At 41.0% G+C, this 23,761-nt stretch overlaps 1 protein-coding gene across 5 annotated transcripts in view; it reads right to left on the reverse strand.

The window, feature by feature from the left end:
* The window catches only part of DIP2B (disco interacting protein 2 homolog B), a 230,844-nt gene that overhangs the window by 21,526 nt on the left and 185,557 nt on the right, over positions 1-23,761 (reverse strand). For all 5 annotated transcript variants that reach the window (XM_060412600.1, XM_060412599.1, XM_027967334.3 and 2 more), the window contains 9 exons: positions 23,098-23,234; positions 18,258-18,338; positions 16,068-16,195; positions 14,239-14,353; positions 10,879-11,080; positions 5,503-5,612; positions 5,284-5,364; positions 1,526-1,649; positions 4-125 (listed from right to left, as the gene is read on the reverse strand). In XM_060412600.1, the coding sequence (XP_060268583.1) occupies positions 4-125; positions 1,526-1,649; positions 5,284-5,364; positions 5,503-5,612; positions 10,879-11,080; positions 14,239-14,353; positions 16,068-16,195; positions 18,258-18,338; positions 23,098-23,234 (1,100 nt within the window). The remainder of the gene's footprint in view (positions 1-3; positions 126-1,525; positions 1,650-5,283; positions 5,365-5,502; positions 5,613-10,878; positions 11,081-14,238; positions 14,354-16,067; positions 16,196-18,257; positions 18,339-23,097; positions 23,235-23,761) is intronic.

The raw sequence follows: 23,761 nt of genomic DNA on the forward strand, positions 1-23,761 counted from the left end.
TACGTCAACAATCATGCGGACAGTGGGCAATGTGGCTGTGAGGTTCTGAGCATGAGGGGGTCTGACAGTCACAGGTATGCACCCCGCGTACAGACAGCCATAGAATGCAGCGATTAACTCTATGCCTGCAAGACACAGCCAATTAGTGGCCCGGTTTGTCACTGAGAGAGCAAGAGGCGGAGTTTCCAAACCTAGCTTATTAAATCGTGTGCCAGACAGGTTAACTAGACCAAAATTTAATGGAGACATTATCAGAATATTTATTTATTTATTTATTAATAAAAAAAGAAGTTTTTTTTGGCTGTGTGGCATATGGGATCTTAGTTCCCTGATCAGGGATCAAACCCATGCCCCTTACCTTGGAACTGTGGCATCTTAACCACTGGACCACCAGGGAAATTCCTAGAAATTTTTTAACTTAAGAAGAAACTGAAGGTAAAAGAAGGAAGCATATAAAACAACTTTTTAAAAAATATAGAGAAGCCAAGAATAAACAAATGAGAAAGGAAGTCAGAAGCAAAGAAAACACTTGAAAGATACCTGAAGAAGGTATTTTGACATCATTACTTGATATTATTTAGGAAAAAATAAGTGCAGAGATTAGGGCTGTTTCACTTGGGAAATAAAACAATGGGAAAGGAGAGATGAGGAGCATCTGAGCTTTCTCTCAACCTTAAGAAAGCCACTATGTTTTAAGAACAATCAGACCCCTGAGATGTCACTTCCCTGGTGGGTGCAGGTTTTAGAGAGGCAAAGCGTCATTTGATACAAAGCCTCTGCAATATAAGGACTCGGAGGGCGGCCCCCTCGGGCAGTGCTCACGTCCATCACCGTGATTAACTGGTGGACAGAAAACAACTTCCCAGAACAAAGCTGTTCTTAACAACTTCTAAGAAATCGTAGTATCAATATAAATAGAAGAGCAAGTAAGAATCACTGAGCACAATGAAGTAAATGGGATAAAAGGCACAGAAGCCTGGATGCATGAGAACCTTAGGTGACAGCAGACCAAAGAAAGGGACAACTGAAACAGTCTGCCGAAAATCCGAACACACCAGACTGTCATCAAGTAACTGGGTCCCTCTTGCTGTGAAGACGCTGCTGAACTAGATTACAGAGTGTGGAAGATGAAAGCAGTAATAATCGAGGGACAGTAAGCACCAATTATAACATGGAGAATGCTAAGTCAGAGTTCATGTACAACATACGTTTGGAAACTGGGTGAACAGTTCCTGAGCACTCCTAGAAACAAACAGTCTCTTCCGAGTGTTTCCAAAAGTCAAGAAATCACCATTCACTCAATCAGTATTTACCATACTGAGCTAGACAGTGGAAATACAAGAGTAAATACAACAGGCTCGGTCCCAGCCGGAACCCCCACAGCACACAAGTCTGGAGGGAGGGGTTGTCTGCACGGCAGCAGCCTCCGTGCACAGCCCGTGTGGTCACGTACGGTGGCCCTGAGCTCCTGTCCTCTTAGGGTCAGCAGTCTAGTAACACAGCTTGTCCAGTCTACTGAGCTCACCAGGTGGATAGAGCAGCACCACATTGTCTCCTGCATTTAGATGCCCCTTGTCACCAAGAACGGCCGCAATCCTCTCTGCTCGCTTATGAAGCTGAAGGCAGCTGGCTGTGCACACTGTAGTCCCCTGGAACAGAAGACAGTATATGCAGGGTTGACACTCGGTAATGAAATACCACGGTAACAAATATGGCCAATTTGACATTACATGAAAAGGCGTGTGCCTTGCTACATTATCTTCAGCAAGCCATCAAATTCAGTGAAACTTTCCCAAGCACCGAAAGACGTGTGTGGTCTTACTTTTTCTTTCTCAGTGTTTGAAAGTACTGAGGGACTAACAACATTAACTCAAACCAAACATATGCATTTACAGTCTTTCTTATGTAAGGCAGCTTTAAAACTATATAGCAATTTTTTTTTAATTTAAGTGAAGAAATAAAAGTAGAAGGAAAATAAAGAAAAGTAGGATGAAGGCAGGAATGAGGTCAGGACACTGCCTATGTGGTCAAATACACTTGCTGTGAGAAAAACACAAGTCTGGCTCCATGTATTCTAACAGCAGAGACGGAAACGAAAACGGTGACAGTGAATCTGAGTCTGCTAGCTAACAATAAAGATCTTGAGAATAATTTCTCCTGCGGGTCTTCATAAATAATCCTTATTGTCAATTCAAGTTTTACTTAGCTGGGCTTTTGAACCCCTGTTCCTTCGTAAATGTAACACCCAAGTGGGAACACGCAGAAGATCTGACTGTGCAGGTTAAGAACCAGCCTGACGTGAAAAAGACTACTGCCGGCAGCTCAAAAGCTCCCCATGGACGCCCTCACCAGCGCGCTCCCTCCCTCCACGTGCTGGGGCTCAGTCGCATGGTCGTGTCTGACTCTTTGCGACCCCGTGGACTGTAGCCCGCCAGGCTCCTCTATCCATGGGATTTTCCAGGCAAGAATACTGCAGTGGGTGGTCCTTTTCTTCTCCAGGGGGTCTACCTGACGCAGGGATCGAACCTGGGTCTCTTGCGTCACTTGCACTGGCAGGCAGATTCTTTACCACTGTGCCACCTGGGAAGCCCCCTTCCCTCCATCAGTTCAGTCGTGTCCAGCTCTTTGCGACCCCATGAACGGCAGCACGCCAGGCGTCCCTGCCCATCGCCAACTCCCAGAGCCTACTCAACCTCACGTCCTTCGAGTCAGCGATGCCATTCATAGGGGACCACTATCATGATGTTTTCATGTTAGTGGCTTTCTCTTTATATTTTTACCACCTATGAAGTATTTGACTTTCACAGAATTGTGCTGTACATATTTTGTGCTTTACTTCTTTCAATATTCTATGAAGTGTCATCTAGGCTGTGGCACCTAGGTGTAGCTCATCCATTTTTGTTACTGCACAGCATTTAATTGTCAGAACATACCACAGTTTACTCATCCATTCTACTTCTGATGGACTATTCATTCTAATATACACTGGTGCACCAATATATGAGTTTTGGTCAGGTACTGGGTATGCCTACCTTACAATTCACCAGATAAAATCAAACTATTATTTATCTATACAGTGCCAATAGCACATTGTCTTAATTATTTAAAAACTTAATTTTAAAAAACTCATGATAAAAACAAGTTTACTGAGCTAGTTTTTTGAAAAATAACTTTTAAGTTTCATGAATATAAAACAGGAGGTGTTCAATATAGAAAATTTGGAAGATACAGATTAGTAAATATAAGCTGGAACCACTATAAACATTCTGGTGTGTATTTTCCTGGTTTTTAAAAACTAAGTATATATTGTATATAAAATCACATGAAACATCAAAAAATATATATCATACTATATTATGCCAGAGGCTATACAGTGCTCTGGCTAAGAATGCGGGCCCTAAAGCCAGTCTGGGTTCAAATGAAGGAGCTAAATTCCTAGTCCTAGCCCTGGGCCCTGCAAACTCAGGCAAGTGATTTTATATCTCTGTGCCTTTGTTCCCTTAATCTTAAAATGAACTATGAAATGGCAAGCATCTAGGACAGGGTCTTCAGTAAGTACTCCAGTATTCAGGTTTTACGTTCTACTTCTCCTCCTTCCACATTATGAATACTTGCTGGGTCACCAACTATTCTTCTACAACATTGCTTTTAATGACTGCGTAGTATTTCATCATGTTTATATGCCATGATTTATTTAGTCAATTGTCTACTGTTGGGCATTAAGAATATTCCTTTGGCTAAAATCAGGGTTAAATTCACAAGGCCATTTCTTACAATAGCCGTTTTTTTTGGGGGGGGGCATGGCTTGTGGGATCTCAGTTCCCCAATGAGCGACGGAACTCAGGTGCCCTGCAGTGAAAGCGCAGAGTTCTAACCACTGGACCACCAGAGAATAATCACAATAGCCTGCTTTTTGGTCCATGGCACAGCACCAAACTAAACTTCTTTAAGAAGCATTTTCCTGGCATAAGGGAACATTGTTGTATGGTTCCTAACCTAAGCTTTCTGGTGGCTTGGGCTAATCCAAGGCAAAATGTTAAAATACACAGAAGAATAAATGGACTTCATGTCCTTTAGTTATCCATAGATATTATTTCTCTAACCAAAAAGCAAATTTAAACTTAAGTTCATCAACAAATATATCTGGAGTATGATTTTTATCGGGCTGTCACTTTAACTGTAGCCAAGCCCGGGAGTGGCCTGGGCAACAAGCTAGACTGACATCATCTTAGTGAAACGGAAGCACTCTAATCAATCCATGGGCTTAAAGAGGAGCCCACTTTATGCAGAGATGAAACAAGGAAGACCCAGAGTTTCTACCACAGAGCAATGGTTCTTACGATTTTAACTGACTCTTCATTAAGATGCACAACATATTCCTCTCAAGTTCTACCACTATGTAAACTCTTAATGTTGTGTGTGTGTGTGTGTGTGTGTGTGTGTGTGTGTGCACACGCGTGAGTGTATGTATCAGAATCCAAGGGGATGGGGCAGAAGGGGGCAACCTGGGTAAGTCCCCTAAGAGATGCCAATAGATCCTCCAGTCTTCTGCCTGTTGGTGAGAAATAGTGTTCTATGCAAAGGTCACAGTACTTTGAGCTCCTGACTCAGCCACTAAAGAGGCTTCCCTATGGTTCAAACGGTAAAGAATGTGCCTGCAATGCAGGAGACCTAGATTTGATCCCTGGAGCAGGAAGATCCCAAGGAGAAGGGAATGGTTCAGCCATTAAAACCCACAAATCTCAACAGACTCCTACAAGATGTATAATGTAAATAATATAATATTCTGGTGATCCATCCATTAGAAAGCAGTAGTTAAATATATTCTTGAATAATTTTCAATTGGCTTTTTAGGTTAGAAAAAAATCAATTAAGTATGTGCTAAAAATTACTCTGGTTTTTAAAATGCTGACCTAAGTTCATTTTATTTCTGGTGGAAATCAAAGAATGAAAAGTCAAACTGAGTAAAAAATTACACTGACACAATGCATTCTGCACGTGTGTACATCTTGCAACTACATGGTTGTCCCTACTGTTCCTATCTAAATAAAGATGATTTGATTGTGATAAAAAAGAGACAGTACTGAATGACACTTCAGGAGATCTCATTTCAGCCTTGAAATAACTGCACGATTTATCCTCATGTATCAAAACAAGGAGAAAGCAATAACCCTCCCCTCAGAGTTGGCAACTGAAATTTTCTGATGAAAGAAAGAGATCAAGAGTGCCTAAGATACTCTCACAATAGCCAGCTGATTAGATATGCAACTGAATGTTTAATACCTTGGCATTTAACAACATGAAGAGGACATGGTCAGGAGTTGTCTGGGCTCGCCACTGTAAAATCTCCGCCAGAAACTGGTGCTGAAATCATAAGGCAGAAAAAAAGAATCAGGGTCAGCAATTTTTAAAAAGCTGGACAATGCATCTCCCAACTGTTATCTGAAGCCTAGGTTCTGTCCTTGACTTGTCTATAAAAGCCAACATTTTTGGAACACTTACCTTCCTCACTAAATCATTCTCTTCAATTTGCCCAAGATCCCTTCCTGCAGCTTGCGCTATGCGTTTTCCTGCAACCAGATTCCCAACCATCACAGAAGCAGGGCCTACACCTGCAAGTTAAGAGCAAAAATCAAATCTCAGGAGATGAGAATTCAAGCAATGTAGCACCTTCCCCCAACAAGCATTTCCAGACTGACCAAAGCTGATTCAAATGTTCATTCAACCACACTGACTGAGCACCCTTCTAGGCACCGGGATACAGGAGCAAACAAGACCGCTTGTATTCTAGTGGGAAAGGCAACCAATACATGCATACACAAATAAATAACGTCAGGTGGCAGAAGTGCCAGAAAACAGGACTACGGGAGAGACGGACGGTGTTAGCGGGGGCGGAGGGAGGGACTGAGTACAGAGCAGAGTTTTCACTCTCAGGAGGTGATGGTTGGTTGCATTGGTTCCTATTGATGAATAATTTTTATCTGCTCCAATCACAGATAAAACCCTAACAAGCAGGCTTAACAGTAATGAGTATCTCTGTTCTGAAAAGAAGTCTGCCATCTATGAGGACTGAGAGTAAGTTCATCAGGAATATCAGAAGGGCTTTAAGTGAGTAAACAAATCCATATTGTGGGACACTGCACAGGACAATTGGTCTGGATTCCTCAAAAATATTTGTGTCTTGAAGACAAAAGAGGTTTGGGAGCTTTTAAGTTAAAGGACATGAAAGCCTGTGACCCTGACTGGATACTGAGTTAAAAAAAAAAAAATCAGCTATAAACAAGGGGAGATAAATGAATATTGGCTGTATATTATTAAATGATAGCATTAAATTAATGCTAAGTTTCTTAACAGGATAATGGCATTGTGGCTGATTAGGAAAATTCTAGAAGAATGTTTCTGTTCTCTAGAGTAGAGGTCCCCAACCTCCAGAATCTAATGCCTGATAATCTGAGGTGCAGCTGATGAAAATAATAATAGAAATAAAGTGCACAATAAACGTAATGCACTTGAATCATCCCGAAACCATCCCCTCGCCACCCCAGTCTGTGGATAAATCGTCTTCCGTGAAACACTGTCTTCCCTGGTGCCAAAAAGGTTGGTGACTGCTGCTCTAGAGATAACACAGTTGAAATATGTGGGGGTGAACTATCATGATGTCAGAAATTTACTTTCAAAGAGTTCAGTCTAAGAAAAATAACAATTACTGAATTTAGAGGAATGTATACGGGTGTTCATTACAGTATTCTTTTAACTTTTCCATAGGCTTGACACTTGGGAGAAAAAAGTAAAAACTCCCTTTCTCAAGAGGAAAAAGAGAAAACTCGCCCTTTCTCAATAACGCTAAGGCACTGTATGCCTTTCTTGATGGTCACTTAAGGACTAAGATTCTAATGTGTCAAACTAAGAAGATGGCTAAAACTTAACAAAACTTATTGCCAGCTGAGTTTTGAATAATGCCGATTATATGCTTGGATTCATATTAAATATTGTTTACTGCCAAAATATGTTGATTATGAATGCATTGAAACAGCTGGGACAAAAACTACTTAAATCATAGAAACTTTAAATCATAAAAACCTTAAAATATTTGGGCAAGTTGGGTAGAGAGAATAAGGGAATTATTTCACTGTTTGGTAACTTTAAGTGAAATTATTCCAAAATGAAAAGGTAAAGAAAATTTTTAAACTTGAAGAAAAAAAAGAAGAAAACCATTACAGCTTAAAGGTTAAAGTACTCTCAATACTCTGCTGAACAGTTTTCATCTAGAAAGCATCTGTCCACTGAAATTTTAAGTATAATATGCAAAACTCTTTCCCAAGAGACTGCTTAATAAGTTACAGATATATCCTGCTGAAGATAGCTTTTCTATATAGGTAGGACTCAGAATGTATATGACTGTGTAAGCTGTCCAATCCTGGACTCACACTGTAAAATTAATAAAGGCGTGACATTTTTTAAAAGTGAACTTTACAGAGTAATTTAAAATGACAAAAATAATTCAGCAGTAAATTCTTGAGGTCCTTCTGTGAACATTTCTTGAGTCCATGCACTCATAACATGCCTTCTTATTCTCCCTGCAAAATTCTGTAAATTTTCAGTGGCAAAGACTGCTGGTCATCAACGCCAATTCTATTCTCCTCTCTGCCTTAAAAACAGAACATCCAGGGACTTCCCTGGTGGTCCAGTGGCTAAGACTCTGGCTCCCAATGCAGGGGGCCCATGTTCAATCCCTGGTCAGGGAACTAGACGCCACATGCCACAGCTAAGAGTTTTCATGCTGCAACTAAAAAAAGATCCTGCATACTGCAATCAAGGTCCAAGATCCTGTGAGCCACAACTAAGACCCAGTACAACTAAATAAAGAAAAACAAACAAAGAACCCCTGGTTTTTTGTTTTGGGGCTTTTTGGCTGCACTGTGCAGCTTGCAGGATCTTAGCTTTTTGCTCAGGGACTGAACCCGGGTCTCAGCAGTGAAAGCAAGGAGTCCTAACCGCTGGACCACCAGGAATTCCCCCCATAACCCCTAGTTTTTGGTTGGGCAAACTCCTGAAATAAAGACTACATTCTTTTTCTGGCTGTGCCATGCAGCATGCAGGATCTTAGTTTTCTAACCAGAGATTGCACCTGTGCACCCTGCAAAGGAAACATGGAAGGACTATGTTCTTTAGTGTGGGGGGATAATATGTAAGGGTAAGCAATAAGTGCAATTTCTAGAAGATGTGTTTAAAGGGGAAGGGTATTCCCTTCTTTGTCTTTTCCTCCCACCTGCTAGCTGGGACGCAGAACTGATGGCTGGAGGTCAGGAGCTTAAATGAACCCTGAGGCAGTAATGCTAAGGCTGGCTGGAGAAGATTGTTTTGTTTTCTTGTAAGTCTTCCTTGCCGTGATTAGATGAGCAGAGTATACACCCCTCTGTTCCACCGACTTTGGGCATGGTCTGACTTGTTTTGGACAATAAAATGTTAGGAAACAAGAAGCAAACAGAAGCTCTAAGTATGCTTGCATGGTCTGGCTTGGCTCCTCGCTTCTGCCATCTGCCTTGAGGAAAATACGGCCCAGCTAGCTGCTGGTTGCCTGATGAGGAGACACATGGAACGGTTCTGAACCCAACTTACAGTCTGGAGCCAAGCCAAGGCCAGCTGAGCCCAGTCAGGGTCAGCAGATCCACATTCCTTGAGTGAAAACTAAATGGTTCCTACTTTAAACCACTGCATTTTAGGGTTACTGGACTTCCCTGGTGGCTCAGATGGTAAAGCATCTGTCTACGATGTGGGAGACCCAGGTTCGATCCCTGGGTTGGGGAGATCCCTTGGAGAAGGAAGTGACAATCCACTCCAGTGCTATTGCCTGGGAAATCCCATGGACAGAGGAGCCTGGTAGGCTACAGTCCATGGGGTCGCAAAGAGTCGGACACGACTGAGCGACTGCACGTTCATGTCATGCAGCGTATCTATGACTGCAGTTAACTGAGACCAGTGCCAGCACAGCAAGACGGGAAGCTGGATCCACAGTGACTGGGGACCTCCCATCCTAGCCCTGGACTGCCTAACTCTGGGTTTCTTTCACCTGAGAAAGACATAAACGTTTCTCTTGTTAAAGCAGCTGTTATGCTCTTCTGAAACCTGCAGCCAAAACCAGTCCTAACACTCCTTGTTCCTGTCACTGGGCTGCCTTAACACCATTTCGATCTTCTTCTTCCCCTCCTTTCCTTTCTTACTTCACCCCCATCCATCTCCACACTCCTGTATTCTTCTTAAAACTCCAACCTCTCACGCCATCCCCACATCATGTCTGTTCCATGTATGTCTCAATTTTCAGGCTGCTTTGGTCTGACACATACGTGTTCCATTAAGATCTTAGCAGACCATCATGACAGCAAAAACACAGAATCCAAACATAACGCCTTCATCAGACAGGTGGATGCTATGCCGATGAGGGCTTATGAATAAACCTTTTATTTAGGTCTCATCATTTAGTAAAATTAGATGAAATGTGGCTAGCAAAAGCAATGTTTTAAACATCTATTAATATTATATCTCTGAGTTGCATCTTTTAAGCATCTACTGACATAAAAACTTTGTTAAAGGAATTCTAGATTAAATGCTATTTAAAATGGGATTTCACTCAAAAGACACATGAATGTAGGACTTCAGGATAACAGAATGTATGATGGAGAAGGACTTCTGTCTTCCCTATCTATCAGATACTTAGGCAGGAAATATGAAAATACATCGTTTTATGTATTTCTTGATTAGTAACGTGCAGGTCTCTTGATTCTAACTGCTCCTTTAGAATATTAATTTCCATAAACTCTTAATTTCCACTAGCAGAAACTAATAAATACTATATATACTTTAGCTCTATGCACACTTTTACTAAGGTAAGGTTACTTGGGGAGCCGACAATAACTTCTAGATAACCAACTGTGATAGGATCTTCAACGGCCAGACCACTGAAGTAATAACTACTAATATCCTAATAAAAATATTCTAGAGAGTCAGAAACTCACCTTATATTTTATTATTGTACATCATATTCACTTTTCAGCAAAAGTAGTCTTAATGGAAATATAATTAAATTTCATACTTCCCTTTGTCTTCCTAATCCTCCACTTTTACGTCCTCTTCTCATCTGTACACATGCTGATGTACACAGTGTGTTTCTATATGTGTGTATAAGTGTGTATACAAGTGTGCGTGGTAGCAGTGGGAACTGTCAAGACCAGATTTTGGCTCTCCTGTGTTTCCAGGCATACAAGAAACTAGAAGCTCTTGTTAACTTCTCATTTAACATGAAAAAGCATCAATAAAACTTTCTGGCTTCATGTTGGATTAAATAGATATTTTAACATGACTGACCATCCATCAATTACTCCTGCCTTTAGTCTCCTTCTCAGTTAGCCCCATAACCTACGTCTAACCTGCTATATGACTTTTGGCATGATTCGCAACTTCTCTGAACTTTACTTTCCATAGCTGAAGACAAAGCTTTAGGATCACATTATAAAATGTGAAAGTTAGCTAGTATTTAGCTTTTAGTAAGCACTCAATAAATACAAGCTGTCTTATTATCAGAAGCTTGCTTTACAGGACTTGCTTTGTTCTGCCTCCACCGGTGGGGGTCTGATCACCTCAATCCCATGCCTTACATCATGGAAAATGGTGGCACTCTACTGAGAATTACTCAGAAGGCTGAGCCAACAGTAAACCTGGACAAGCCAGTTTACAAAAATCTCAATCCTCCATGCTGGTACTATTCTCATGTTACTTACTAATCTTTTTAAAGTTTAACTCTAGAGAAAAAAATCACAGCAAAAGAATTCAGCTTCTTGAAGTTACAATTTTCACGTCAGGTCTTCAAAGTCAGCATATTACCTGGTTGCTTTTGCCGGGGTTTTGGCAAATTGGTCACGCACGTATGTGGGCACATGAGGATATTGCAAGGATGTAGCGATCCCTCCAGAAAGAGCTGTTTCGTCTGAGATATGTGGATCCCTCCCAGTGGAGTTTTGGGCAGTGTATTGGCAGGCACCAGAGCAAGACAATAAACCCCCACTTGATGAATGCTATCGATTGCCTAGAAAAATACGAAGAAAAATATTCAGTTAGGTTAATTTTATAACATTTGGCATCCTCCTAACATAATCCATTATTCTACTCTAGGGTTTTTCTTTTTCTCTTGATTCTAGGTCTAGAATCTGATAGATTATTAGGATCCCATACATCTAAAGGTACCTAATCCTTCCAGTGATGGCAGTGGAGTGAAATACAATCTAAATGGACAGAGGTGGTTACTGATTTCCAAGCCTCAATGTGTTCTCTCTTGAGTGATAATGTCTAAAACCTACAAATTTGTTTTGGTTCTTTTAATATTTTAGATGTCCAACATAGCTCATTAAATAGAGGCGAAGTATTTCTAGTATGACCACAACAGAACCTCTGTAAGCAAGCCCTTGCTTAAATGGTTCACCAGGTTAGTAGGCATCCCATTTGCAAAACGTCTAGGGGAGGCCACTGCACGCTGAGTCCTGGAGGCCACCTGCTCCCAGGGTGTGGGGCGCACCCCTGCTCCAACCACCCAGCTTTGCACTCACTGAGCATCAGCTGTGCCTGCTTCTATACCTTCCACACCTGCTGTTCCTGGTACTGTTGTTTATACAATTTAATTAACTACTGTATCAAATCATAAAATATGAATGCAAAACAATACGAAGGGCTATGCTTTTAAAGACTTATTAGAGGTGAGCTCCTAACAAACTACAGTTGATATTCATAGGAATGGGCAAGTTCATTCTAAAAGGCAAGTATTATGTATTCTAGTTTCTTTTCAAATACTCATGTTCTAGTCTAACTTGAAATGAAACCAGAAACTAAAGACAATGCATTTGGATGTAGTTTATGGAAGTAAGCTGATCTGGAACTCAAACTGGTGTACTCAGAGGCACAGGCCTCTGCACTGAATGAAAGCACACTTGTATATTTTGTGTTCAAATTTAACAGTTGAAGAATTTCTCATTGTTACAGTTTTCTGCTTCAATCGCCTTTGAAAACTAACTGCTCAACTATCAATACCAGTTCCAAACATACCAGGTGAAAGGGTTCTTTTTTTATTATTTCTTTTTTTAGCATCACCATGCAGCATGTAGGATATTAATCCCCAGAACAGGGACTGAACCTGCCCCCACCCCCGAACCCCACCCCTCACAGTAGAAGCATAGTGTCTTAACCACTGAAGCACTAGGAAGTCCTGAGAGGATTCTTTTGTATTACCCACAAGTCTTAATGAAGAGGAGATCCAGCCTGAGAAGAATGGACCAAGAGCCATAAAAGATGGATTAAGCTCTTTTATTAAAAAGGCTTAAGACGGCAAAGGAATAAACTTGAATTGCATATTCCTCAGACTATCCCACTAACCAACAGCAATAACTAGGAAATGGGAAGTCTGCAAGAGTTCCTAAGTCTCTGGTATCTTAGAATATGAAAATGCATCATGTGTGGCCTGGATTTTCCACTGAAAATATACCACCTGGGGACTTCCCTGGCGGTCCAGTGGTTGGGACTCAGGTTTCATGGCAGGGAGTATGAGATCAATCCCTGGTTGGGGAACTAAGATCCCACAAGTTGCATGGCCAAGCAAAAAAAATACACCACCTGGTAAGTCATTTACTGACCACCGTCCTTAGAAGGGGCTGAGTTAATTTATATCATACACAGACCTGGAATTTAAACAACCTCTGGGCTCTAACCTACAGAACATATGGTATTCCAACTATTCTTCTATGGATCCAAAAGCCCCAAGCTGAGAAGTTACAAATAAGATAATGACCTCTTATTTCACACCCTAATCAAACCCAAAATGATTTTAACAAAAACTTGGATTAGTGAGATAGCACTGCATCTAATTCTTACAGTTGCTTTCCAGGGGAGAATAACAACCTGGGGAATTTGCTTCCTATCACAGGAAAAATGCATAATTCACCACAAGAGTCTACCACTATTCCCCAAAATTCTTTCTGAATGAAACAAGCAGTGTGTTTGAAAATATGAACAGTATGAAAAAAATTCTCTTAGCAAGTCTGATTTTTAATCATCTTTCAGAGACCACCCAGTCCTACTTTCTTCCCCGCTTTTTTCTATCTAGTCTATCTTCAGTAGATTCTCTTTCCTTTCTCTGATTTTCCACTACAAACAGCCTATGCTCTGCCAGCTGACAATTCAGAATCACAGATCCTGCAGACAGATGAATCTTCCAAGGCATCTAGTGCTATCACTCATCTCATGCTCACCTCATTTCCACAGCTTTACTACTAGGTGGCAGTAAATAAATCCAAATGACCCAAGCAGACAAGTTACAGACACTGGGGACAACCCCAACACATATAAATTGCATGAGAAAGACAGTTCATGCTTCCTCCAGACCATTCATTCATCCAACAAATATTCTCTCAATTCTCTACTAGAGATTTTGCTTATGATGATTCTTTTTATGTTAACGATAATCACCATCATCTTTTACTGAATGCAGGCACTAAATATTTCATTATCTAATTACCATATCCATTAACCTTCCAATAGCTCTGAAATACAGATAAGTTTGTCCCCACTTTACAGATTTAGGAAAGACACTCAAGTGAGGTGAAGCATATGGTCTAAAGGCATTTATATGGTAGGGAGTAAAGCTGGGATTCAAAGTATGATTCTAAACGAACACCAGGCTCTCTGCATCATTCTAGCCTGATCCCCTAAAACACATCTTTCCTATTGAGCCCAAATTTTCCTCCTTCCCTAGTGGTTTATTTCACCTAGATCTCTAACTTCACAGTAAAGCTCCTTCAAAGTCAGAACAACAGCTCATATCAGGCACCACTTGAAGCAAGTAGGAAGACTGTGGCTGCTGGCATGGGAACTAATTATGTCAAGCATGTGTTCCACATTTGGACAGTTAAAGTGTTTGTGGGTAGAAAACACTGAGGCACAAAAGAGCAAAAGAACTTGCTGAGGCAAGTCAAATTCAATTGTTTTTGGCAACCTGAGCAGAAAAATATTTTGTGGTCCATAAGGAGGCATGCTATTAATGATCTGATTTTGCTAACATTACCCAGAATATCTGAGTAGTTACTGGCAGGAAAAGAAGGCAGCAGCGTAACTGGTCCACTGAAGAAAATGCTTCAGCAGTGGCTGCTGTCGCCTTTGACAGCAAAGCCAACCATCCCGGCAGAGACCCTGCGTGCTTACCTGTAGCACACGGCTCATCCACTGGAAACTATCTTCCTCGGAAGCGTCGGGTCTTTGTTCCGCAACCACCACGATGCGCTCATCATAAAATACAGACACAGAAAACACAGCAATTCTAAGAGAGACAGATCAAACACATCAGGACTCCTTCACAATCAGTCCTATTTGCTTTGCTCAATTGGAAATACAGAGAGGAGACATGCCCATTGCACTGCCCAGGAATGAGTACTTTCAAAAAGAAAACGTCACAATCATTACCATTGAAACGAGGACGCAAAAAACATGTACTAAGCACCACTGTCGTGAATGTTGGGACGGAGCAATAAAAAAGACAAAGTCCCTGTCTTCGTGGAGCTTGCGTGTTGGAGACAGAACAAACAAATAAATATGAAATAATGTCATGTCGTGCTATACACTGGGGGACCGAGGCAGGGCGGGGGTGGAGCAGTGTGTGGAGGTGGGCAGCGCCTCCCTGAGGGGCGGACATTGGAGCAGAGACCTGAATGAGGTGAGGACGCGAGCCACGCCGAGATCTGGAGGAAGAGGTTTCCGGGCAGAAGGAACGGAAAGCGAAAAGGTTCTGAGGTAGGAACGAGCTTGGCAGGTTTGAGGAACAGCAAGAAGGCCAGTGTGCCTGGAGCAGGGTGGTGAAGCAGAGAGTGGTGGGGAGAGGTCAGACCTGCCCGGACGGCCACAGGGGACCTGGCGGGCCAGGGGAGGGGTGCTCTGAGTGAGGTCTCCGCTCAAACGTCCCCCTGCTAGTGAAGCATCCCGGGCCACCACCTTCCCCCACATAACCAGCAGGAACCCCCACCCCATGTGTCATTTTTGTCCCCATCACCAGCTCACGTGGTCGTGATATCTGTTTCCCTATGTGGTTACCTTAACCTGCTCTTCCCCCAATGAGAACGTGAGCTTCCCGAGGGCAGACACGGTCTGTGTTGTTCACGCCACACCCCGAGCACCTAAGTGGCACGCAGCTGGCAGCCAACACACGCTTGCTGAATGAACGTGTGAAATAATGGGAAGGCAGAGGGCTGAGGACGCTGGCGTGCCTGACCACCTCCCTTCCTTCCTTCCTTTCACCCACACGTATTTAATGAACACTGACTGCGTGCGCTGCGTGCTGAGTGCTGGTGATGTGACCGTGACCAAAGACAGAATCTCACAGGAGGCTACTCCGTTACAAAAAACTACATGTTTTAGGAACTGGTTCTCTACTCATTTGGTCAGTTTTTCTTACTCCTTCAAAACCTAAGGGACATCAAGACTGCTTTAGACATATATCCATGACTGAAAACTACCGCATAGGATATCAATTACTCAAATATCTCTTCTTACGTTATTATTTAATCAAAGAAAAAAGGCTATCTAATTGACCTCATCCATGGAATTTGAAACTAGCACTTATGTGCCATGTAAATCTCTGCATTAAAATGGTGTAAGAATTTGGAGTCAAGTAAGAGAATACACACTTAGATGTAAAACTCCTACAGTATAGCACCTGTCTCAATTAGACTGGATGGGCTGACTTCTGTATTGAAGGAATGTAGGAAGTTCAACGTTTCAGAATTCTCCTCTGTCCTCATGACTCAACAAACAGTAATAATCAAATACTGAAATCAAAATAAAAAACTAGAATATGGTTATCTCATTCCTCTCAATTACAGCCAAAGAATCAGACATTCTAAGATAAATAATGCAAGCCTGGTTTCTATTACACTTAATAAAAAACAATCTAATCTAGAGGATTTACAGAACATAACTCACATTAGAGAGATTTTTAGATTTCACCGGCAGTGCTAACATCTGAACCTTGTACTACTCACCTTCCTCTATAAACAGTCTTTATTGACTCAACGGCCAGTCCAGTAGCAACAATGTCATCAGCATTGTGTCTTCGACCACTAACCATGAGTAACCCGTCCATTTTCCCAACCACGAACACCAAGCTGCCCTGAAAAGTAATAGAGATTTATAAAATTTAAATAGTGAAACAGACATTTTACTCCCTGCCTTGAAATGAATCTTGAAATAAAATACCACATTTTATAGAATCTAAGAAAGTGTTTGATATCTCAGAATTAGTGGCATCTTTTAATTGATGGGGTCTTCATAGTACATAAGATAACAATCCATTCATATTCTTTCTTAGGGAGGAATTTTACTTTACTTTTGGCCACACAGAGCGGCATGTGGAATCTTAGTTCCTTGACCGAGGATCAAACCCATGCCCCTTGCAGCGGAAGTGCAGAGCCTTAACCACTAGACCACTAGGAATTCTTAAAGATGGAAACTAGGGTGCCAAATGAGCACAGTTCACTTCTCCAGTCAGGGATTATGTTATTAGTTCATCGTCTTGTACTTATTCGTGGAATCGATGCAGAGGAGAAAATTGTTAAGCCACTTAACACTGGAATTAGGAAGAGAGTAAAAGAGTTTCAATGGGAGAATGAATGTCTCGATTCAGAAGGGTAATGTTTCCATCTGGTAAGATTAGAAATGTTAATAAAGAAAGGTCTAAGGAATCGTAAGAGCCTCTCCTTTCCAATAAAATAACTGAGCTGCAGGAAGACTGCTGTCAGTGTCCTAAAAGCATCATTTGTATAAATAATTATATTATTTATTATTTCATATAATTTTATCAATAATTTTCCCAGACACATTTGCAATAAACTAACTTTTCTCATTCGTTACAGAATTCCTAAATTTTTGGACCATTTACATATACTGAATTATCTAATAATCATCTCCATTTGAATGTCACTCATTGTTTCACTAAGTACAATGTAGTGCCACACACTGATGAGGCTCTGTAAGACATAATCTCTAGTCTCAAGAAGCTACTGGTCCATCCTTCTGTCATCCCAGAAGACAAAAGAGAATCAGCCATTGCCAGCACAAGCTGAAAGTGGATGTAAATAAAGAGAGTAAGACAGTCACTGCCAGTCCCCCAACATCTGTTTCTCCATTTCTTTCACAGCAACAGGATTTCTAGCTGGGCATGGCTGACCTAAATAAAGACTGCATTTCAGCCTCCTTTGCAGCTAGGTTTGGCCAGGTGACTAGTTCAGAACAATGAGATCTAAGAAGTGTTGCTCAGCAGCTTCAGGGACTCTGTCTTAAGAGATAGTAGGACCGTCCTGTTTGATGGAATGCAGATGTGATGGCTGGAGCTCCATCTTAGACCTCAGTAGTGGAACAGAAGCTAAAAGGAGCTCGGTTTTTGAGAATTTCTTGGGGCTAAGTGAGTAAGTCAAGAGAGTAGGTGTAGATGTCTCTTTCTGGAAGTGATTCTCTTAGAGATATGCCCTCACCCCCACTATCCACCTATTAATGATGGGGAGGAAATAAAATAAAATTAGATCTTTTCTCATACAACTTGAACTGTTACAATGAGAAAAAGAGAGTATGAAGGTAATTAAGAGATGGGGGAAATATGTTGGCTCAAAATAAAATCCAAACTTTCCATTATTTTATATAAGGCCCTCCATGGTCTGGCTTCTGCCTTTCTCACCAGCTCATGAAGCTAACAGTGAGCTCTTTGAGAATAGGTTTTGTATCCTAATTGTCTCTGTAAACCTAGGACCTGTAAATTCTATCTGCTGAAAAACAAATTATTTCCTTTCAAAGAATTTTCTGTTACACCTGAGGCAGTACTGATAATCTGTACGAAAATGATTTGTACAATATTATGGTTTCCATTTGCTGTTGAAGGGAACTTTTTCAGCACTCTTCTAACTTACTTAAATATATTAATCAAATCAAAGCAATGTAGCAAGAATAAGTGAAAAGAGTTTTGAAAGTAAAAAAATAATGTCTTGGTTTGAAGGAATAAAATGAATTTGGGTAATGGAAGCAATAAACATTACTCATTTTATGACACTTTTTCAGAAACTGCTCTAAATATAAGTTAAGCGGCCCTGGAATACTCTTGGACTAATCAGAATTTGTTCTGTGAACTAAAGTACAAATATTTGGATCAGGTGCACCAAAACAAACATGAAAGCATCACTTACTGGCCCCACAAACCCCAACAATCCCGACCGGATGAACGGTACATCTCCAACAGGAGAGCCGGCAGAATTCACTGGAATCACCTAAAAGGCAGAAGTGAAAATGTTAGCTTAAAAAAAAAAACAAAGCATTTAATTTTTTAAATGTTTTTAAAAAACTTTTAAACAGTGATACATGCTTGTTGAAAACTAAAATTATATACATAGTGAACCCAAGAATCGTACCCTCTTAAGAGATAACATTTATAATTTGTTGTTTATCTCTCTAGATGACTTTTTAAGATTCATAGATCAATAAACTGAGATTTTTTTAAAGGGCTCATAATACACACTGTTTTGTAACTTGCTTTTTTCATGTATTATGTGTGTTTCACATAGTGTATATATTCTGGATCCCTTTTCAAGTTGGTAACAGTCAATCTATCCCCCTTTGTACAAGAATTCTATAATATACCATCACCATGGTGATGACATAACGTAGCGTGTGGAGTCAGATAAAAATTCAATGTCTGGCTTTGCCGTTTACTAGTAATGTGGGTCTTGAGGAGGTTCCTACATTTCTCTAAACCTCAGTTTCTTTGTCTATAAAATGGAACTCCCAATGCCTCTCACAGCCTCAGGGTAAAGATCAAGGGAAAGTAAACAGATTTGCAGACATAAGCACAGCGCCTGGCCCAGAGTCTGTACCCAAGAAACCATCAGAATTAGGACTATTAGAATGTAACCAGTCTTTCTGGCTAGGTAGGTCACTCTAACTTTTCACTATTGCTAATAGTGCTTTACTGAATACTGCTGTACATATTTCTGTGCATCAGTCTCTTCAATTTTAACAGGCTGTCCTACGAAACTATTATAGCAATTTACACTCTACCAATATCATATTAGAATGCTTTCCCTATTCTTTGGCTAATATATGTTAACAATTTTTCCAAACTTTGCCAATCTGGTAGGCAAAAAAAAAAAAAAAAATCCTACTGTCACTTTAACTGCATTTCTTTATTACTGATACAGATGAATTTCCTTTCCTTTGCTTATCAGGCATCTGTACTTCCTTAGTGAATAGCCTAGTCAAGCCTCCTGTCTACTTTTTCTATTTGACTGGATTTTTCCCTTTAATTTTTAAGATTTCTTTCTTTTATATAGGGAATAACTATAACAAGATCTAACATTTATTAAATGCTTATCGTGTGCCAGGCACAAGTGTAAATACTTTAGAAATAATCAACAAAACCCTGTGAGAAAGAATATTTTCATTTTGCAGATGAGAAAGTGAGGCACGGAGAATTTCAATTGCCTCATATCAATTAGTAAGTGATGACACTGGAAAATTCTTTGTATTCATATGTGTTACAAAGTTTTTCTCATCAAAGCTTTTTTTCCTTGGACACACCACGTACCTTGTGAGATCTTAGTTCCCTGACTAGAAGTTGAAGCTGGCTCTCCACACTGAACGGGAGGTGTCCTAACCACTGGACCAGCAGGGAATTCCCTACCAGTAGTTTATTTTTAAAACTCACTTTTATCTTCCAACCAGCCATTTTTAGATCTTTTTCTAGTGAAGTATTAACCACACTGGAAAATTCTCAGAGGGTTTAAATGTAAAAATCCAGTAAGAAAAATATTAGAAAAATTTTAATCTGCAAAATCAATGCAATAGTTTTCTTCTTTTTTGGTTCAGATTTTTATTCCACTTCACTGTCATTAAATTCCTACTGCAGATTTCAAAATTTCTTCATCACATGACTGTGTGGATCACAATAAATTGTGAAAAATTCTGAAAGAGATGGGAATACCAGACCACCTAACCTGCCTCTTGAGGAACCTATATGCAGGTCAGCAAGCAACAATTAAAACTGGACATGGAACAACAGACTGGTTCCAAATAGGAAAAGGAGTACATCAAGGCTGTATATTGTCACCCTGCTTATTTAACTTATATGCAGAGTACATCATGAGAAACACTGGACTGGAAGAAGCACAAGCTGGAATCAAGCTTGCTGGGAGAAATATCAGTAATCTCAGATATGCAGATGACACCACCATTATGGCAGAAAGCGAAGAGGAACTAAAACGCCTCTTGATGAAAGTGAAAGAGGAGAGTGAAAAGGTTGGCTTAAAGCTCAACATTCAGAAAACAAAGATCATGGCATCTGGTCCCACCACTTCATGGCAAATAGATGGGCAAACAGTGTCAGACTTTGTTTTTGGGCTCCAAAATCACTGCAGATGGTGACTGCAGCCAAGAAATTAAAAGACACTTACTCCTTGGAAGAAAAGTTATGACCAACCTAGACAGCATATTCAAAAGCAGAGACATTACTTTGCCAGCAAAGGTCTGTCTAGTCAAGGCTATGGTTTTTCCAGTGGTCATGTATGGATGTGAGAGTTAGACTGTGAAGAAAGCTGAGTGCCGAAGAACTGATGCTTTTGAACTGTGGTGTTGGAGAAGACTCTTGAGAGTCCCTTGGACTGCAAGGAGATCCAACCAGTCCATTCTAAAGGAGATCAGCCCTGGCATTTCTTTGGAGGGAATGATGCTGAAGCTGAAACTCCAGTACTTTGGCCACCTCATGGGAAGAGTTGACTCATTGGAAAAAATTCTGACACTGGGAGGGATTGGGGGCAGGAGGAGAAGGGGACGACAGAGGATGAGATGGCTGGATGGCATCACTGACTCGATGGAAGTGAGTCTGAGTGAACTCCAGGAGTTGGTGATGGACAGGGAGGCCTGGCGTGCTGCGATTCTTGGGGCCGCTAAGAGTCGGACATGACTGAGGGACTGAACTGAACTGAACTGATCTGATCTGATGGACCTAGAAGCTTAGTATTAAATCCGAGAAGTTTGGCTAGGCACTTGCCCTCATAGGGGAATGTATTAAAACATTATTAGTAACTTCAAACACTGCTTGAGAATCTTATTTACATTAGGAAAGCGCAATGAAGAAAAACTCAGATGCAAACATGTAGTCCAAGCACTTAAGAGAGAAATAAGGTGAGATTGGAATTAGTAAAATGTATATACCCTTAGCAAAGATAGTCGCCTGTGAAAATAAGCCAAGAGAATGGCAGTGAACATGTGCTTTAAGAGTTTATGAATTGGTCACAACTTGTTTTTTGCTTTGTTTTCTTTTTTTATTGTTGTTGTGGTCATAACTTTTGAAGGTAGGCCAAGAATGTAGTAGTGATGATGATGATGATGATGGTAATAAAAGATGGTATTAAATTTAATTTAGCAATAAATTACTTAAAATAATTTTTAAATATTTAATAATTTCTATCATATCATTTTAGACTGTGTAAACATAGATGATGGAACCTTTTTCAGCCACCACACCACACATAAATATAACATTCTCCTGCCATTTACACCTATTATTACATAATTACATGTGCTGATTTTTATATGGGATGGCACACAGATGTGCCATAACCATACTGAGACTAAGAACCACTTGTCTGGATTAACAGAAAAGTGAAAGTGTTAGTCACTCACCCGTGTCTGACTCTTTGCAACCCCATGGACAGTACCCTGCAAGGCTCCTGTCTATGGAATTCTCCAGGCAAGAATACTGGAGTGGGTTGCCACTCCCTTTTCCAAAGGATCTTCCTGACCCAGGGATCGAACCTGAGTCTCCTGCATTGCAGGTGGATTCTTTACCATCTGAGCCATCAAGGAAGCCCACAAGGGAAGCTAAAAGAACTGAGAACTGGCAGTGGTCATATAACCCCTGTTTAATGTGAAGGGAACATGGCCCACAAACTGGAGTTCTCTGCTCCCTAAAAGGGAGCCTGAGGCAGGTTAATCCCAGTTAGGAAATACAGACAATTAATCATGCCTGTTCTGATTTCCAGGCTCACCAGGCAGACTTTCATTACAATTTGGCTTCACATGCAGAACTGCCTGCAGGAAAATGATGCGCTAGTTTCACTGAAAAATGAACTATATGAGGAGTTTTGGGTTTTTCCTGACGTATCACAAGCATGGAAAATAGTGCCAGACACGCAGAAGGCACTCAATAAATATTTCTCTCACTGAAAGCCTGAATAACCAGAGCAATCTGCCCCTGTGACAGACCAGGTTTTCATTTTTCATTAGGAAGCTGGCATTCCAATTTACATCCATCTATTTTTCTGTAATTAATTTTTATTGGAGCATATTTGCTTTAATACATCAGTCTTTACAAGCTTGGCTAACCTGAGCCTACTCTTGAAAGATGAATCCATTCTCACTGCACTCTCAGAATTAAACCTTGGGGCTTACAGGACTTTTCTGGTAGTCCAGTGGTTAAGAATCCGCCTGCCAATGATGAGGACGTGAGTTTGATCCCTGGTTCGAGAAGATTCTACACATTATTCTAAGCCTGTGACTTGCAACTACTGAGCCCCTGCACCCTAGAGCCCATGCTCTGCAGCAACAGAAGCCACGACTATGGAAAGCCCAAGCACCACAGCTAGAGAAAGCCCATGTGCTGCGATCAAGGCCCAGAGCAGCCAGAGTTAGGTAACTAGTTAATATGGGGGACTGTGAAGCTCAGACCATGGGGCACTAACCAGGGTGAGTTTCCCTGAGGACTCTTTTAAGAGATAAGCACAAACATTTTGTGTGTGCCAGGTGCTGGTCTAAGCACTCTATAAACATTCATTCATTAGAGAAGGAAAGTGGGCACAGAGAGGTTAAGCAGTTCACCCAGGGCCAGCTAGGCTGTGGCTCTCAGGGCTGGACCCCGAGCACCCCGACTCCAGAGCACACACTCCCAACTGCTGCAAGGTATATTTCCCATCAGCCAGCTCAGCCGCCATAGCTGACCCAACATTCTCCCCATGCAACTCAAACATCAAATACCTCAAATGTGTTTTTGGTCACCCCAGCAAGCCCAAAGTACATCATGCCTCCTGTCCTGGAGCTGACACAGATTTCTCCAATTTCATCTGTTTTGCAGAGTTGAGGAGGTCCATCGGGTTTCACAATGCACATCATCCCTAGGGTACAGAAAACACAGTCAAGGGACAGTCTGGAAAACCTTCGCAGAAACAGCCTCATCCTAATGAACCCAGGAAAGTTTCCCATTTATTGAGAGGCATTAAGTTAGAATACTCCACAGGAATGTTAAAAAGAGACCTGACACTGTCTAGGTACACCTGAAATTTCCATCTTTTGGTCCTGAAGGTAATTTTTTAAATTCAGCACACAGAACATACAGCAGATGCAGACTGAAGCTTTTAAAGACTGACATTAAAAATGACTGCAAAGTCTGAGGAAACGGGTTCAGTTAATTTACCCTCACACAGATCAATCTCAAACACACAGGACGCAGAGTACTCTAACTTTCTGTCAGCCCAACATCTTGGTAACTATTGTGAAAACCAGACTACTTTAGCATCACTCAAGTGTTTAGCTATCCATGTGAACAACTGTACCTGAAACATTCACAATTAAATCACCCAATTCTGCTGGAAGGTAAGACTCTTACAAAGGGTCTAAATACTAATTTTGGATCACATTTCAT

The sequence above is a fragment of the Ovis aries genome, chromosome 3 (assembly GCF_016772045.2).
Source record: "Ovis aries strain OAR_USU_Benz2616 breed Rambouillet chromosome 3, ARS-UI_Ramb_v3.0, whole genome shotgun sequence".
NCBI classification, from domain to species: domain Eukaryota; kingdom Metazoa; phylum Chordata; class Mammalia; order Artiodactyla; family Bovidae; genus Ovis; species Ovis aries.